The sequence below is a fragment of the Anopheles gambiae genome, chromosome 3, assembly GCF_943734735.2.
Source record: "Anopheles gambiae chromosome 3, idAnoGambNW_F1_1, whole genome shotgun sequence".
Taxonomy (NCBI): Eukaryota; Metazoa; Arthropoda; class Insecta; order Diptera; family Culicidae; genus Anopheles; species Anopheles gambiae.
This window is the reverse complement of record NC_064602.1, coordinates 37,543,108-37,558,684: the sequence shown is the minus strand read 5'-3', so window position 1 is coordinate 37,558,684 and position 15,577 is coordinate 37,543,108. Positions and strand designations below refer to the sequence as shown.

Sequence of the window (15,577 nt, the reverse complement as noted above, 5' to 3'; positions counted from 1 at the left end):
GACCCGCTTTTCGATCGCAACGACGACGATCGCGTTCCGCGCCGTGTCTTCGTGGCGTTTTGTTGTTTCGTCTTGTCCCTGTCCCCCGTGTCTCTGCAATTCTCTCCCCGCATTGATCAGCGCTGGGTGGAGATGCTTCGCAAAACTGCCCCTTTTCGCTTGATCCTTCGCTTCCCTTCACCCTTCTCGCGGGCTATTGTTCCTACATGGTTTGTTGTTTTTCTTCGCGTACAGAGGCTTCGGCTGGGTTAGTTGTTTTGTGTGTTGTGTTTTGGGCCGATCGAGGGCAGCATTATAGTTTACGGTAGACGATGGCGATCATCTTCTAACCTGTCGCTAAAATGTGCTGATGCTGCTCGGTTCGCTAATAATATGATGGACCAGTTGGAGTAGAAACTGTTGAAAATGGCCGCACGGCAAACGCAAACACATTCTTCGCACATTCGCGCCGACTAGCACACATCGATATTTTAATTGAAAATCTGTGCAGCAAAATTAACAATATTTAGATTAGGTTTTGGACGATGCAATCTAGCGAGATTGATAGACAAAAAGCGATGAGTTGATGAGTGGTGCAGGTGTGATTCACTCGGGTGATCTTCACCACCACAGCAAGCGTCTAAGCCTGGTCTGGGAAAGAGCATGGTGTAGGCCCTGCTTGTTGTGTTTGCATTATTTTTAACCTCTACCGCATCGCGCCTATGCGAGAGGAGGCGCTATTTCGAGTGGGGTGATTACCGTATTTTGTTGTCCTTTTCCCCACAGCCAAGGGCGGCGTTGTATTTCGTGTGCTTGACTCCGTGTGCTGCTTGTGAGTGGTAAATAAGTGTGTGCGAAAAGGAAAGGTGTCTCCAAAGTTTCTGTGATGAAATGATGCTTAGCAAGCGCAAGTAAGCGCGTGATTTCTAATGGAAATTGAAAGATAAAAAATATATATTACAGTGAGTGTCAATTGTGTAGGTGCGTGTGCGTGTGTGTTTGTAAATGTGTGGCATTAGTGCGAGTTCTCGCATGCCCGCGGTGCCCGGTATCCTTGAGCCATTCCTCTAGTGTGCTCTAGCGGCGAAAGGGTCGTTATCGGGGGATCGTCACGTTTACATCGCGTAATCGTTTACTTTATCATTTACTGGTGCGAGAAAGAAAGAGTGTTTGTGTGTGTGTCCGTAGGTGAGTGCTTGTGTGCGCCAATGTGTTTGTGGGCCGGTATACGGATGTGTTTGTGTGTCTGTGCACGCGTATGTGATCCTTGGCGAATGCGCAAGCGCGTCCTGCTCGCCTGAGGAGGCGATCCGTCTCAGTGTCTATTTCTAGAAGTGCAGTGCGACGAGGAAGAAGCGAGTGATTAAATAATTATCCTCCCCCCCCCCCACACATACACACGCACGCACATACGGTGCGTTTCCCCCTTATCCGGTAGACGCAGGGCAGAGTGGAGGGCGTAAACAGCACAACGATCGCGCGATCCTGTGTGTGTGTGTGCAACGTCGTTCTCGCCGCGTTTGTTGCATTTCTTCCATTCCCTTCCGGTCGTGTCCTTTCGCGTCGTAAGGTTTGGTGCGTCGGTGTGTCGTATTTGTTGTTGTTATTGTTGTTAAAATTGTTTGGTTTCCTAACCCAAGTGTGCTGCAAGCCGACGACAACGCCGAGCGCGCGCTACAACCAAGCGTGTGTGCGGGAAAATTCTTCGCTGGTGAATTGTTTATTTTAGTGCTTCAAAATTTGGGATTACTCGTTAGACCTGGTGGGTATACATGATTGCCTGTGCCCGTGTGCACACCGCGCTGTCCTTGTGTGTTATTATTAAATCTAACTTTCGATTTCTGTCCCTTTCTCTGTTGAGTTTGCTGATGGTTGTTTTTTTTTGGGTTAGGCTTTTTGGCCCGAAGGTGGGATGGGAAATGGGATAGCAATGCACACACGCACACACAACATGCATCACAACATGTAATCGTCTATCAGGCGACAATCTTTGTGTTCCTTTTTTTCTTCTCCTCATTCTTTCTGTGCGTTCGACGACGGTCCTGGGCCGGTCGTGTTTGGATTTGTTTATCTCTCTCTCTAAGCGAGTGTTTACGCGAGCGCAATGTTTGTGTTTGTTGGCTCGAAGGAAAAAGCTCAATATCCTTCCTTTGCCATGCAAGGCGAATGCAAGCAACGAGCCCAATAATCTGTGTTGTTTCTTACGTTTGTCCTTTTCCTCCTTACGTTTGTGAGCATTTCCAATGTTGCTCATATGTGAAGATCGTTTTTTGGACGGGTAAAATGTACAAAACACGAAATGCATCCTCGTTTCGAGTGTAGCATTGGATGTCTGGAAACTAGAAGAGCATAGACCATTAGCAAATGGTGATCCAGTTCAGAATTGAGGGTTTTGGATGCCCATAAATCACGCATGTACAATAAACAATCCAATTGGATTACAATTAATGTAACGGACCATCATATCTTCCTACGAAACACTGATCTTCATACTTCTGTGATGGTCACCCTTCTATGATTTAGGTTTCAAAGTAGAAATTTTAGTCTGTCAGTGGTTCATGTGATACAAGTGCTACAATTGTATTAAACAGCCCAATTGACGTTTTCGACCATACATTTAGAGAATTTGACAAATTTCCTTTAAACTGCACCAGTTCAAGGGTTTTTAGAAAAATCTTGAAATCTACCGTGATGCGATTTTTTTTTCTTTCTGCTGGTTTTGCCAGAATATAACTTGTCCTATCGATATAATCAGTGATGTAGCCATTTTATACATTAAAAATACCCAATGTTCACAAAATAACGTCGCACAAATTTTGCTTGCGTTATTCATCTGAATTCAAAGCTATGAATGTTAAATAATCCAACCTAATCGAACATGCGACCACTAGGCTTTTATTTATATTTTTTTCAGCCATGATTTCAATCGCCGATTATCAAATGGCTATTTACAACAACAAAAAACTGACTGAAGTATCGTGAAAGCGCCCATCATCGGAATATTTATTGAATAGTGTTTGTCCGTGAAATCTTTTTAATTTATGTATTTCGGATTGTAATTCATTGAATTTTGCAATTCTGATACGCCTCTCAATCAAAGTTCTTACATCCTATTGCCAAATCGAATGCTCACCGTTTCTTGAAGATTCCTAGGTGCGATAATTAAACCTGTTAAAATAGCAAATAGCAATGCTCCTTGCCTGTTTCTACTGGAGCTGAGCCGGGATTAATTTCGTTGCCATTAAAAGGCTATTAAGTGTTTCGTCAATTATTCACCACCAAACACGTCACACACGGGTGCATCGGTAGCTTTTTGGTGTGTTGTTCTTCAATTTTTGCAAACTTTATACATGTGTGTTTGTGTGTGCAAACGACAGCCTAAAACCTATCAAAGAAAAGAGGAAAAAACACAAATAAGACAGAAACCACCATACAACAACAGAGTGGGGTTTTTTCTTCTTATAATTGCTCGCTGTTCCAGTTCGCTGTGCACATGATTGGTTTGGAAGGTTTTGGATTTTCTTGATCTCACGATCGCTTCCAGCCTGAAGGGGCGCGGGCCTGGTTCAGTTATGATGCTCCGGCTCCATCGCAACCGGCAAATGGCGTGTGCCAGGCTCTGTCGTAGCAAGAGCCCCACCAACCAACCCCACATTCGCTCCCAAAGGGTGTGCGGGTGAGGGCGAGCAAATTAAGCTTCATGCCACACGGTGCGCACACTACACCTTTGTTCGTGATCGTGTGTGTGTGTGTATGTGTCTTTTGGTGGTGCGAATGTTGGGAGGCTTGGTGGGGGGTTGAGTGGTCTCGTGCTCGCTTGTTTCACTTTTTCGCTCGCCATTTCGAAGGCGAAGGTTACCTTGAACAGTGAAGCGTGATTTTTCTGATCATTTTGCACACCTCGAACTCCTCCACCATGTGTACAAGGGTATGTATGTGTGTGTAGTGGCAAAGTCGATTTATTTACTTTGGCCGGTGTTTTTATTTTCTGTTGTTGTTTTCTACGCTAATTCGTGGGAGTGTGACGGTTTCGCTGAGCTAGATGTTTTAACTAACACCATTAGAAGGGGGAAAACTTTCTCGAAATCATCTCCCAGCTGACGTACGAACAAGTGCTGTGCCCAACCAACATCTCTGTGGAAGAAAAGAGAGCCGGCGAACACACAATTAGTGTTCTGCGTGGCATCGAAATAGAAAACGAGATCCGAGATGATTTGTTTATTTTTGCGCGGCCCAAACATCGGCACGAAATGGGAAATGGGAGAGTACATCCCGGATTGAATCATGCGCAAAATATTTGCTGCGTTGTTGCTCTCTGTTGGAGTAGCATTTTTGCCATTGCATCTTAACTTAATTTGCTGCCAAAGATTGGCATAGTAGGTGAGCTGTGCGAAATCCGGAACAGAATGAGAAGAGCCTCTCCAGAACTACAATAGATTCCAATAAATAATGCTGCCTGTGTAGATGTCGTAGGGGAACGAAATATTGTCGAAAAAATATTTGATTTTATAATATTAGAAGTTTCATTCATTCATGGATTAGGTTTAAATATTTTCCTGATCCAATCTCTCTCATCTAATCTCATTCAATAAGTGAGTTTGTTTCAAAAGTTTATTTAGATCCTACATCATGCTCAAATATCGATTTGGAATTTACTAGAAAACATATTTGAGCTAGAAACCTTTTTAATGTTTTGTTGAAAATTGTCAAACCAACTTCCTTGACAGTTCTACTAGTATCTTATGCAATTGTGCATATCTTTTGTTGTTGTGATTTTCATTATCAAAAGGTTCTGGTATTGGAATAATATTTATCTTTGCGTTTCGCTTCATTCCCCTTGAAGTATTGGAACACTTTCCTCATTTCATGTGCAGTTACCGAACGAGTGATTATACAATATATTACCCATACCAAAGGGATAGAAGTCAAGTGTGGCTGAAATCATGTTTGTCCAGGTCTTGTTTACCCTTTACATAATTTAACCGCTTTGCATCCGATGCTTTTCTGCAATTCCATCGTGTGGTGTGTGAGCATTTGCTTTTCCCTTTGTGCAACCCGTTAGCGCACAAATTAGCACAAGGGACGGGGGTATATATGTATGTGTGTCTTTGGACAACAGAAAAAGCTACGAATTTGACCCAATCACGTGTGTGGAACTTGGAATTTGCACAATGTGAACCCTCGCAGCCCTAATCCCGCAACTAGTTGCATCGCCGTGTGCAATTATGCACCCATGCGGGAGATGCACGTTTTAGCGTTCCCTTCAAACAGTGTACAATTCCTCTCTCTCTCTCCCTTCCTGGGTTGGCAAAGGGGAAACCAGGTTCTTGTCACAATTAATCTCTTGATGTCATACCGCTAACGTGCATAGAGATCGAGGGTAACTGCAGAGAGAAAACCAGTCATACTATTTCCAACCTTCTTCTAGTACAGTAGCGTAGCTAACCTAACAATTGTGTGCCTGCCGGTACGCCGGAATTAATATGCTGACTGCAGCAGCAGCAGCAATCGCAATGGGGGGTATCTTTTTCACACCTCTTTTCTTCCCGGTGGCAGCAAAACACAAGCGCCGGAGTCTTAGTTGCGCGCGCGCTTACCGCTCACCGTCAGAGGAGAGTTTGTCTTGTAACGTTGGGAAGCAACCACCCTTTTCGGCTCTTGCTGCTCTCGCGCTTTGTCTTTGCTGATCCAATAACGGTTGCAAATGCAGCCAGCTCTAGGGGGATAGGGCGAGCATTGGAGAGCAGACGAGGCAAACGGCAGCAGCAGCAGCGACTCGCCCATTTCTCCTCCTCGTCGTATCCTCTCACATGTTTGCTCTTGATCGAATGTGAAAATTGCTTCCTTCTTTTTCTTGGTCCCGTTGGGTGCTTGTGTTTGTGTGAATTGCCTTGCCGCTTCCCTACTGTTGGCGCGGGGTCGTCCGCCATGTTGCTGTGCTTTGTAATTGCAAGCGTGTGTTCTCACTGTCACTATTTTTCCAACACTCCTTCCAGGTGGCTGGCGTATCAGCGACCACGGAGCGACTTACAGCTCCCCCCGCGCCTCCACAGGGCCCTTCGCCCCTTCAGCTCTTAGATGAGTCTCACATGTCAATTGCTGCGGCTGAAAATGCAGGGTAAGTGACGGTTTTTATTTGTAAAGCTGTTTTGATGATAATAGAGAGAGAGAGAGAGAGAGAATAAAAACAATACAAAAACGCATCGAACCGTGCGTTTTTGCTCTCTAATTTTCTCTACCGGCTCCTCCCCCTCCGAGAAACGTCTCCAAAATTAGCCTTGGAGTATTATCTGTTCATGCTACTTGTGTTTGTGGTGCTGTTTTGTGAACATTACTCGACACTACTAACAACAGTGTAGCAACCCAAGTCTTCCCTCCCGGCCTTTGGTTGGTTGGTTGGTTGGTTGGACGTGTGATTGCTTTTGATCGTTTGATTTGAAATTGAAATTGCACTCCCCGTGCACTCGGTGGCACTCTATTGATCAAACGGCACCGTTGGGCAGGGTAGTGTAGGGGAGAGACAGTGAAGGGACATCGTCAGATAAACCCAATCCTCCCAGGGCATTGATACAGCGGCCGGGGATTGCATCATCGTGTAGCTGTTTTCAGCTAGAAACGTTTGTTCCGTCCCGTCCTGCGTCTATGTTTTTTTTTCCTCTTCTTCTTCCGCATAAACACTCCATCGATGGGATCGACGCAACACAATGTGTGTGTGTGGGTATGGTGTGTTGTTGTGGTGCTACAAAGGATACCAAAACCGTGCGCCCCTGATGCCAAGAAGAGATGCATCGACGGGTACATGACACTGCATTGCCGCTCCATTCTCCATAACACCCCATCCCTAGCGGTTGCATTCAATTCCAGCTTCATCGCAAACGCCAAGACGCGCCAGTGTTTTGTTTTCGCGGATTAGATTCCAAGCGAACCGATTAGATTAAATCGTTTTGACGCGAGAACGCGTCTCTCCGCTGAATATGGACGCGCGGGCATGCACACCAGAGAGGGAGGAGGAGGATGAGGAAATGGGGCCGAGCGTATATCGATTTATGTGCAAAATTGTGCACAGTCGGCGGCGGGTCGTTGTGAAACGCGGGGGGTGTTGCTGGTGCTATGTAAACTAAATCAGTTTGCCGTTGGGCGAGGCTTTCGAACCGAGTGAGTTGCAAATTGTCGAGTTTAAGACTCAGAGAGGAGCGAGAGAGAAAGAGAGAGAGAGAGATAGAGGGAGAGAACGAATAGAGAAGCACCAGCAAATCTGGGTTTCCTTCCTTTTTAACACTGCTGCCCGGACATCCTTCCCTGCTTGGAGCATCATCAGCTTTTCATAGCAAACGCGAGGCTGCAGTTTCTGCTGCAGTGTTAGTCGGAGAAGAATTGCTTGCACATGCAAAGGCTAACGCACAGAAGTATGGCGAGCCAGCTATTAACGTTTACGATTCGCATTCACTGTCCGCCCTTTGTGACTCTATGGACAATCTGAAAATGAATGTTTATCGAAGTGGTGGTGTGTGTGCATATCGCCAGCGGCCGTGAGTGAGCAAACGTGCAGCGAAGAGCCGTTGTTTAAGCCAAAGGAACGATTTGTAAATGTTTCTGTCATGTCTTTTACCATCAACACTGGCTAGGGGGGGGAGACAGATGGTTTAATTTCCAACCCGATCGGCGTCGTCTCGTGTGCCGTGATCGAACAGCAGCGGGATGATGATTCTATTTCCCAATGAAACCAATTGAATTGCTCCAATAATGCACATCTCATTTGCTGCACTCCTTCCGAATGCTCCGATCGACATATGCCAATCGACAATTGCCAACATGTGAGCACACCATTAAGAGCTTCTGTGCTGGCGAGTTCCAAATGAAGCTCCTGATGTGATGTGGATCCATTTGTCTCCGGTGGATGAAAAGACATTTGTGCGCAGACCTGCACATCGATTGTTGACACAAATTTAGCGTCTTTCGGACGGGACATTAGTCATCGCACGATCAATGAAACGGAAGAATCTCCCGTCATAAGCTCGTCGTTCATTATCGTTGCTTTAGTCATCCACCAGGCCCGAGCCCACCAGCCCTTGCATGCGGTGTGTGCACCCAGCAGTCCAGTGCATTGTGCATCGCTTGCATCGGACGATAATGGTGACGGTGCAAAGTACATACACACACTCACGGTCATGTGCAAAGCGTTTTGATTCCATTTTGTGCCTTGCAGTTGTGCAGAGCGCTCCAAGCGAACGATAATTGAGTTGAGGCAGGTCATCCTCAAAATAAATTGATTTGTTGGCATTTATTGTTAGCAAATACAAACACACATAGATGCCCTCACAAGCACAAGGTATCGTTGGGTAGCGTTTGGTTACATGATCATAATATGCTGCTACGGATTGCGATATTGAATTGGTCCAGCAAATCGTTAGAGTCTTTAGAGAGAGTTTGCCTAGTTGCCGTGGTTAGAATATCTCTAAGATAAGACATTGGAACGAGTTCTGAAAGATTAATAACTACCTAACGTACATTTTCTATGCAATGTAAGATAACAAGATCCTACATAACCGAGATAGTTGTTGCATTCCATAATAGCTTTTGGTGATTACTGTTTAGCATGCAATTTGTAGCATCTCTCGCCATGAATTCAACCAACTCCCAACATTCGTATTTTTAACAAACTTGTCCGCACTTATTTACAACAAAGTTTGTGGCGTTTACGTCTAACCTGTCGTACAAAACTTTTCATCCAGCAGGCAATGTACACACAGCTGGAATTGAGCTCTCCAAATCTTCAGCCTACCACTAGCGCGCCCACAAGCGTTGTTTGCTGTTCTGTTTCGGGAACAAATCGTCGATAGTACGTGGCGCACGATGATAACCTGTACGGGACACAAATAAGATCCCGTGTTTTCCCAACTGTTGGACTAAATTACGTTTCCCCAAAAAAAAGAAACGTCCAAGGTGGTGTTGTGTGTCTTTACGCCTTTACGGAATCTGTTGGCGCAAGTGTGCTTCATCTCATCCATGTGGCACGTGGGCCATTTTCATGTTCAAGATAACCTAGAGTGTGCGGGTTTAATTCGATACGATAAATTGATTTTTGTAAAGTATCTCTTAGTTTTACGCCTAAAGATCTATTCCAGTGCGGTATGAAGGAGGTTGGAGGAAAGTAAATAAAGAGTTCTTTATTTCATATCTCGCTTGTCACACTACAGACATTGCTACGCGGAACGATCGCAATTCTAAATTTGTGTCTTCCTTCGAGCGATGTCGCCATACTAGAGGCAGAAGAGAAGAAGCGATATCAAGTAACGAGCGTATCGGTTTTGTCGCCCGGAAATGAAGCCTATCTCCAATCACGACTGGAGTGTTGCGATAGTTTTTTTTTCTGCGCCTCCCTCTATGCTTTGGATTGCGTGGGGTCACGCTCTCATCTCATCGATAAAGCTCTCAAGCATCGTTTTTATCTGAATTAATGGTTCAGCATTTAATAGGCTTATAAATTCCTACACCAACACGCCATCTCACAGTGCGTTGTATTGAGTTACTAAAGGCTCTGCTATTCATGAGCAACGGATATGAAATTCCTCACGATAGGAAATAGAATAATCAGATTCAGATAGTTGAGATTAAGATCGCATCAATATCAATCCAGCACTGCAAAACATAGAAAATGAAGCAATTTTTTTTTTCGTTTTTATTTCGTTTGCTTTCCACAATTTCATAACCTCGTAAACACGTACACGTCCTTCTCCGCGAGCGAGAACAAAGATGATCTTTGACACTGCGTTGTGCTTAAGGTTGAGCACAATTTAATCTACATCTTGCAGCGCGTCGTGTGTCGATCTGGAAATGGCCTGCACAGACTGAACGCGAGGATTAATGTTTAATTACACGCAATCATGTCGTAAATGACCGATGAAGATATGCTGGTGTGCTGTGCGTGTGTTCTGGCGCGTCTCTCGTGTGTCCCTGTACGACGATGCCACACCACACACACGCATGCACACACAATCATTATCATTCTAAGGTATTAAGAAGGCACACCGTGTTCTTTCCATTCCGCTGAGGCGCGTACTTGAACATTTTATTGTAATGAAAGGAAAGAAGAAAAAAAGGTGCAAGATACCAGCAATATCCGTCGAAAGAACTGCTCGAATGATACGTTACACGTCACAGCACAATCTCCAGCTGTCGGGCTGGCGAAGGTGTCTGCCGTGGTGTGGCAAGTGAGGCAATTATTCTGTCATTGGGCTTGATTAAACCGCAGACAGGTTCGTACCAAAGTTCATCGCGATTAACGTCGTCGACCACGACATGCGATGCTTTGATGTGTGATGATTTGTCATGTCCATCGGATGCGTTGCGAATGCCACCTATATCACATTATTCTACGGAGCGCTTGGTTGTTTGAGCAGCATTCTTCAAAGCTGGCAAATCATTAAGCAATTAATTTCTGGTTCCCTCTTATGATACAATGTGAATCTGATTTCAGAATTCCTATCATCTAAGATTTATAGTACAAATGAGAAAGACATTTAAATAAAAGGAAGATTTTTTCAAAATTCACATGCTTATTTGCTGAGTTTCATCAGAACTAAGAAACCATGAACGAAGCACGGGCTTAACACTGAACAAACTTTTCTGTAAGTAAATTCCTAAAAAGTGAATCATAAGCTCCGGCTAAGCATGAACGCAAACACGTGACAACTAGCGAGTGGTAAGGGGGGACTGCTGTTACCATTGCAGCGATAGCAGAAAAGTATTATTATTTTTGTCAGCTTTTCTGTGCGTGTTTTGTGAGACCTGTTCCCACTAACACAACGGATACGTCAGAAGAACTATTGCATGCAACAGACTACAGGGGAAGTAGTAGGGGGTTGTGTTTGAAAAACAAAAGAAAAAAAGCCTAACACCAGCGACGTGTGCAACTCTGTCTCTTCTCTGCACCCGATGCCGTTGTTTCGGAATTTCACCGTTTCGATGACGAATGCAAGTTTACTCGGAGCGAAGCGCACGTTGGCAACGGAAATCCTTGGCCAGCGACAGGAAAACAATCCAAAGTTTTTGATGCAATGCAATGCGCTAGTGTGTTTATTTTGCATACGCTGTGAAAACTCACTTCACTTTTCTTTCTGAAGCCAAACAGTCAAGAAAGGGGAGAAATTAGCATTTTACTCCTCCCTGAAACTGTGTTTTATTTTTAATTTGCTATTAAATTAAACAAAAATAATCACAAGAATGTAAGGCTCGCATTGGAATGAAACTGAGGGTTGCTGATAGGAGCTAATGGTATTGATTTTACAGCGAATTTACTTTCGCTCTAGCACTCGAGCAATTTTGACTTTCATCAGTTGAGAATGGCAAACGTTTAAAAAATGGCACGGAGAGGCTGGCAAGCTGATGGGCAAGAGCGCACTACAACTACCGCGTAATGCTGATGATGATGGTGATGGTATGCGTGGCAGCATTATAAAAGCAACCGGCTCGCGTTTACTAATGCATTGGATCGATGCAATTTCAACAAAACCTTTCCCGCTCTTTGAATCCAATTCTCCCCGGTCGCGGTGTGTCGTCATGGTCTGCAGAGGCTCATTTAAGCTGCTTTAGGTTATTGATTTTAGCCGGTTGGCGTGGAACGTCTCGCTATGTTTTGGGAACGAAAACTCCCTCGACGCATTTTGTCGTTTTGATTGAAATATTACCTTGATAATTGTGTTTCTTTCTTCCGATTCAGTCATCGTCATTATTGGGCATGTGATTTGATTGCCTGCAAACAAAATAGCTATTGCAGCTTTTGGGTTGTATTACATGTCTACTGCAGCTTTTGGGTTGTATTACATGTTGTATAAAAATGGCTATCATCTATGTTCCCTTTTTTTATATTGGCACAATTTGCAACGTTTATCGATTCGCACAACATGCTGGTTTTTTGAATTTCTCCACCTTCTCTTATGATTCGCGTCATGTTACCACTTACCGTTACTGGCTGTGTTATTGTTTGCTTTTTTTTTGCTTTGGTGGTGGTGATGATGGTGAGTGTTTGTTGCGGATTGTTTCGTTTTATAGATTACTGTTATTTGTGTTTACCAGCTTGCGATCATCATCGCTAATTGATCTGGTTGGCTGTGTATGCTTGAATTCCCCAGCAACAGCCACTCGGCAGCATTTGCTCTCCTCTCCCGCTCGTCCGTGCCGGGTCTAAGGCTGTTCGGAAGACAGCTCGGTACATACACACACACGCCACACTACACTGTCTTGCACGCTTGGCAGAACGGTTTAAATGAGATGGTACAATCTCCCCCCATTTGAAACGTGTACTTTCGGTCGTGCCTTCTCCTACCAGTCTTGTCAAACTTTCGATATCTGCTTGAAGGTAAAACTTTGCTGGTTTGTTTCTTTCATGTATGGGAAAAACGAACAAAAATGTATGGAAGGGAGAAAACATAAACAGGCTAACTTTAAATTAATGTACAATTGAACATGCCAGTATATGACCATTCTGGTTTTGTGCAATCGGCAGAGACCCAAACTCCCCGACCACTGGCTTTGCTCATACGCACAAACATCGCACCCCGCACAGCTGTCAGGATGATATTTTGCCTCGTTGTGCTGTGCGTTTGTTTGCCTTCGCTTTTTGCGGTATTGACTTTTTCAAACCCCATCGCTAATTATGAAATTATTGTTAGCGCTTTTAATCGTGCGCAGTTTGCTTTCCGCTCCGCTTTGCTACCATCTTTTCTGAGGGTTGTGTTGATGTTGTTGTTGTTGTTGTTGTTGTTACTGTTTCTAATCACAAACTGCCTTTCGCCGGCTAGTAAGTGAGTTTGATTTTTTTCTTCGCTTTTCTCGTCTCTCTCCCTGGAGAAGGTATCAAAATTTCACCATCACACATACACCCGTTCCTCATTATTTGGCAAGACCGCGCAGCGCCACGAAGAAGATGCGAGAACAAATCCAGTAAGCAGCCAGTTGCTCGTAAGTCATCTTCGAGGTTTTGTGCCGAAAATGTAATGAAGACATGGCGGCTGCTGCTGCTGTGTACGTCAACTGCGTCAAGCGTCCCAATCTACTGGCTCCACGTTGGAGGACTCCCCGAGGCGATAATGCTGCTCATGTGCAGTAAAAATTACCCTTCTGCTGGCTACAGCGTGCGCCATGGAACGTGTGGCGGTGGATGTGGTGTACCGTTAGCTCTCCTCTAGGTTGCTGCTAGGTTTCCATAGGCCGTACACACTGTGCCGTGTAGGATGCGTGTTCACCAGGGTGACCGGGCTTTGGTGCCACAAACCCACACACACACATTTTCCATTCAATTTCCCCGATTTTCGCCCGATCGAGCGGCACTTAGAAGCGACTGAAGGGCCTGAGAATGTGCCAACCATTGTTGGTGTGCTTTCTCTTTTAGTCGAGAGAGGGTTGAAGACAGAGAGTGAGAGAGAGAAAAAAGGTGCTCACCAGATGGTCGTAAATAAGCCACGTGTTAATACGCATCATTAGCAGGGCGTCAATTATCAGTAATTAAAATTTATGTCCCTGTATATTAATGGGCTTTTTGGGGGTCATCCTCTTTTAAGGACACACGGGCAGCAACAAGCTCTTGGGTTGGCATTCATTCTAAACTTTGTGTCTTTTAAATTGAACTGCGATAGTGTATCAGAGCGTCGTTTGTTAGAAAAGCAGCATTACCCGGGTGTGAACACATTAACGATATGATTGAGAATAGTTCAGAATGCTGCAAACTGTCAGATTGTCAAAGCTTTCCAGATAATCCTATTGAAAATTGAACAAAAACTACCCCAACCATCAGATTTAACTCTGGTACTATGTTGCAGGTATAAAGCTCACAAACTTTCGCGCAAATACATATCACCTGCCCCCGTGTAAATTCTCCTAATTGAATAATGTAACGAAACATTCGTACAGCTTCATCTTCGCTGGTATGGATGGGATTTTTTCTCCCCACCCCCCCCCCCCCCCCACCCCCATGAATAGTGGACATTTTTCGCCTTTCCTGCTTGCGAACTGTTTCGCTCTGTTCACCTCCACCAACAAATGGCTGAAATCTTGTTTGAGTGATTGGAAATGTGAAATATGACAACAGCGGTAACAACCTGTTCTGTCCGCTTCCGATTTACTCTAAGGCGGGTGGGTGCGTGTACGTGATTGAGCTGAAGCACTTTTCCCGACACTGGATTGAATTTTCCTACACGCATGCACACACACACACACACACACTCACACGCAGGTGATAAGAAATAGAGAGTGAAGGCGAGAGAACGAGAAAAAAAGTCTGGGAAAACTGGAAGAGAAAATGACTTCAATAGATGACAGTTGGTCGGGGGCTGGTTTTGAAGGGTCTTCTCAGGCAAATTGATTTCGCTTTCACTACGGGAAAGACGTGTGTGTTGGTTCGTTTTTTTGCCTTCTGTTGCATTCAATGAAATTTCTCGTCCCTTCCCCCTACCCACGTACGTACACGCGCGCATCCCATTCGAAACCCAAAGCGTTTCGGTTCTCTCATTTCGCCGTTAGCGCTTTCTAGAGCTTTCCGTCAGGGGTGGCGTAGTGTAGGGGTGGTATGTCTCCGGCCCCACCCAAGCTGTGATACAAATTCCTGGCTTTCCGAATATTGATCAATGCAGAAGTTAAACCTTTTCCGGCAAATGCGATGAGGACATTTCTTATTTCTGTCATTCCCATCAGCTCTAGCTGTAGCTCAATTATGCTTCATTTAAGCATTGAGACGTGCCAAACAGAGTCAGTCGTAAAAGGAAGAAACGGGAATCATAAAATTAGCCAGCACCTCCCAATTGCGTTGCTGCAAGCAATTAAAAAGCGCAATAAATTGATGTGGCATGGTTTGCGATTTGTATGCATTTTGTATTGATTTATAATGCTTGGTGCAATAAAAAGCAACACCACCCTGCATCCCCCGTACGTTATCGTTTGCAGACGAAAAAACACGCCCGTGTGACTGTGAAGGGTCTCACAACTCGACCGAGCGAGCGGTAAATGCCAAACAAGTGATGAAAGTGATAAAACAGCTCGAAGACAGCCGGCAACAAGCAACGAACGCCGCCACCGCAAAGCTTGTGGTAAAACATAAAATAAAAACCTTGTCTTGGGGCGTCGGTCCGTTGTAGAGGTGCCTTTGCGAAAGCAGCGCATAAACTTTGCCGGATCCGGAGAAGAATAACGTCTCAAAACGCCCAGACACACACCGCAGCGCGAGCATACGCAGCGCCACATCGTTGCAGCAAGGGCAGCGAAATGTAGCGGGTTCTGTTGGTTGGTAGAGGCGCAGCAAGCCGAGTGTGGGCTGTGTGCTGTGTGCTATACCCGGCGCAGGATGAGGCCGTGAAACATGAAACGAAAATTGAAACGAATGACTGACTTTAACTAATTATAATTGTGTTTTATGATGTGGTATGCTGACATTTTTATGTGCTTTTAAACGTTCCAGCGCTGGAGGGATGTGTTTATTTTCCCTGCCATCTGGCCAAGGGCGCGCGGATAGGCACAGTTTGTGTGTGTGCGCTTATGTGTTGCTGTGTGTATCCACGTCAATGCGTTCTAATGCGTGTGTATTCGTTGTATGCGCGTGGTAATGCTG

General features: G+C 44.9%; 1 protein-coding gene across 5 annotated transcripts in view; it reads left to right on the top strand.

The window, feature by feature from the left end:
• The window catches only part of LOC5668285 (neurogenic protein mastermind), a 122,350-nt gene that overhangs the window by 48,888 nt on the left and 57,885 nt on the right, over nt 1–15,577 (top strand). For 2 of the 5 annotated variants that reach the window (XM_061660134.1, XM_061660136.1), the window contains 2 exons: nt 766–1,741; nt 5,976–6,097. The exons of 1 other annotated variant lie outside the window; for it this stretch is intronic. In XM_061660134.1, the coding sequence (XP_061516118.1) occupies nt 6,069–6,097 (29 nt within the window). In that variant the 5' untranslated portion in view covers nt 766–1,741; nt 5,976–6,068. The remainder of the gene's footprint in view (nt 1–765; nt 1,742–5,975; nt 6,098–15,577) is intronic. 2 more of the 5 variants (XM_061660140.1, XM_061660135.1) reach the window with 2 other exon arrangements.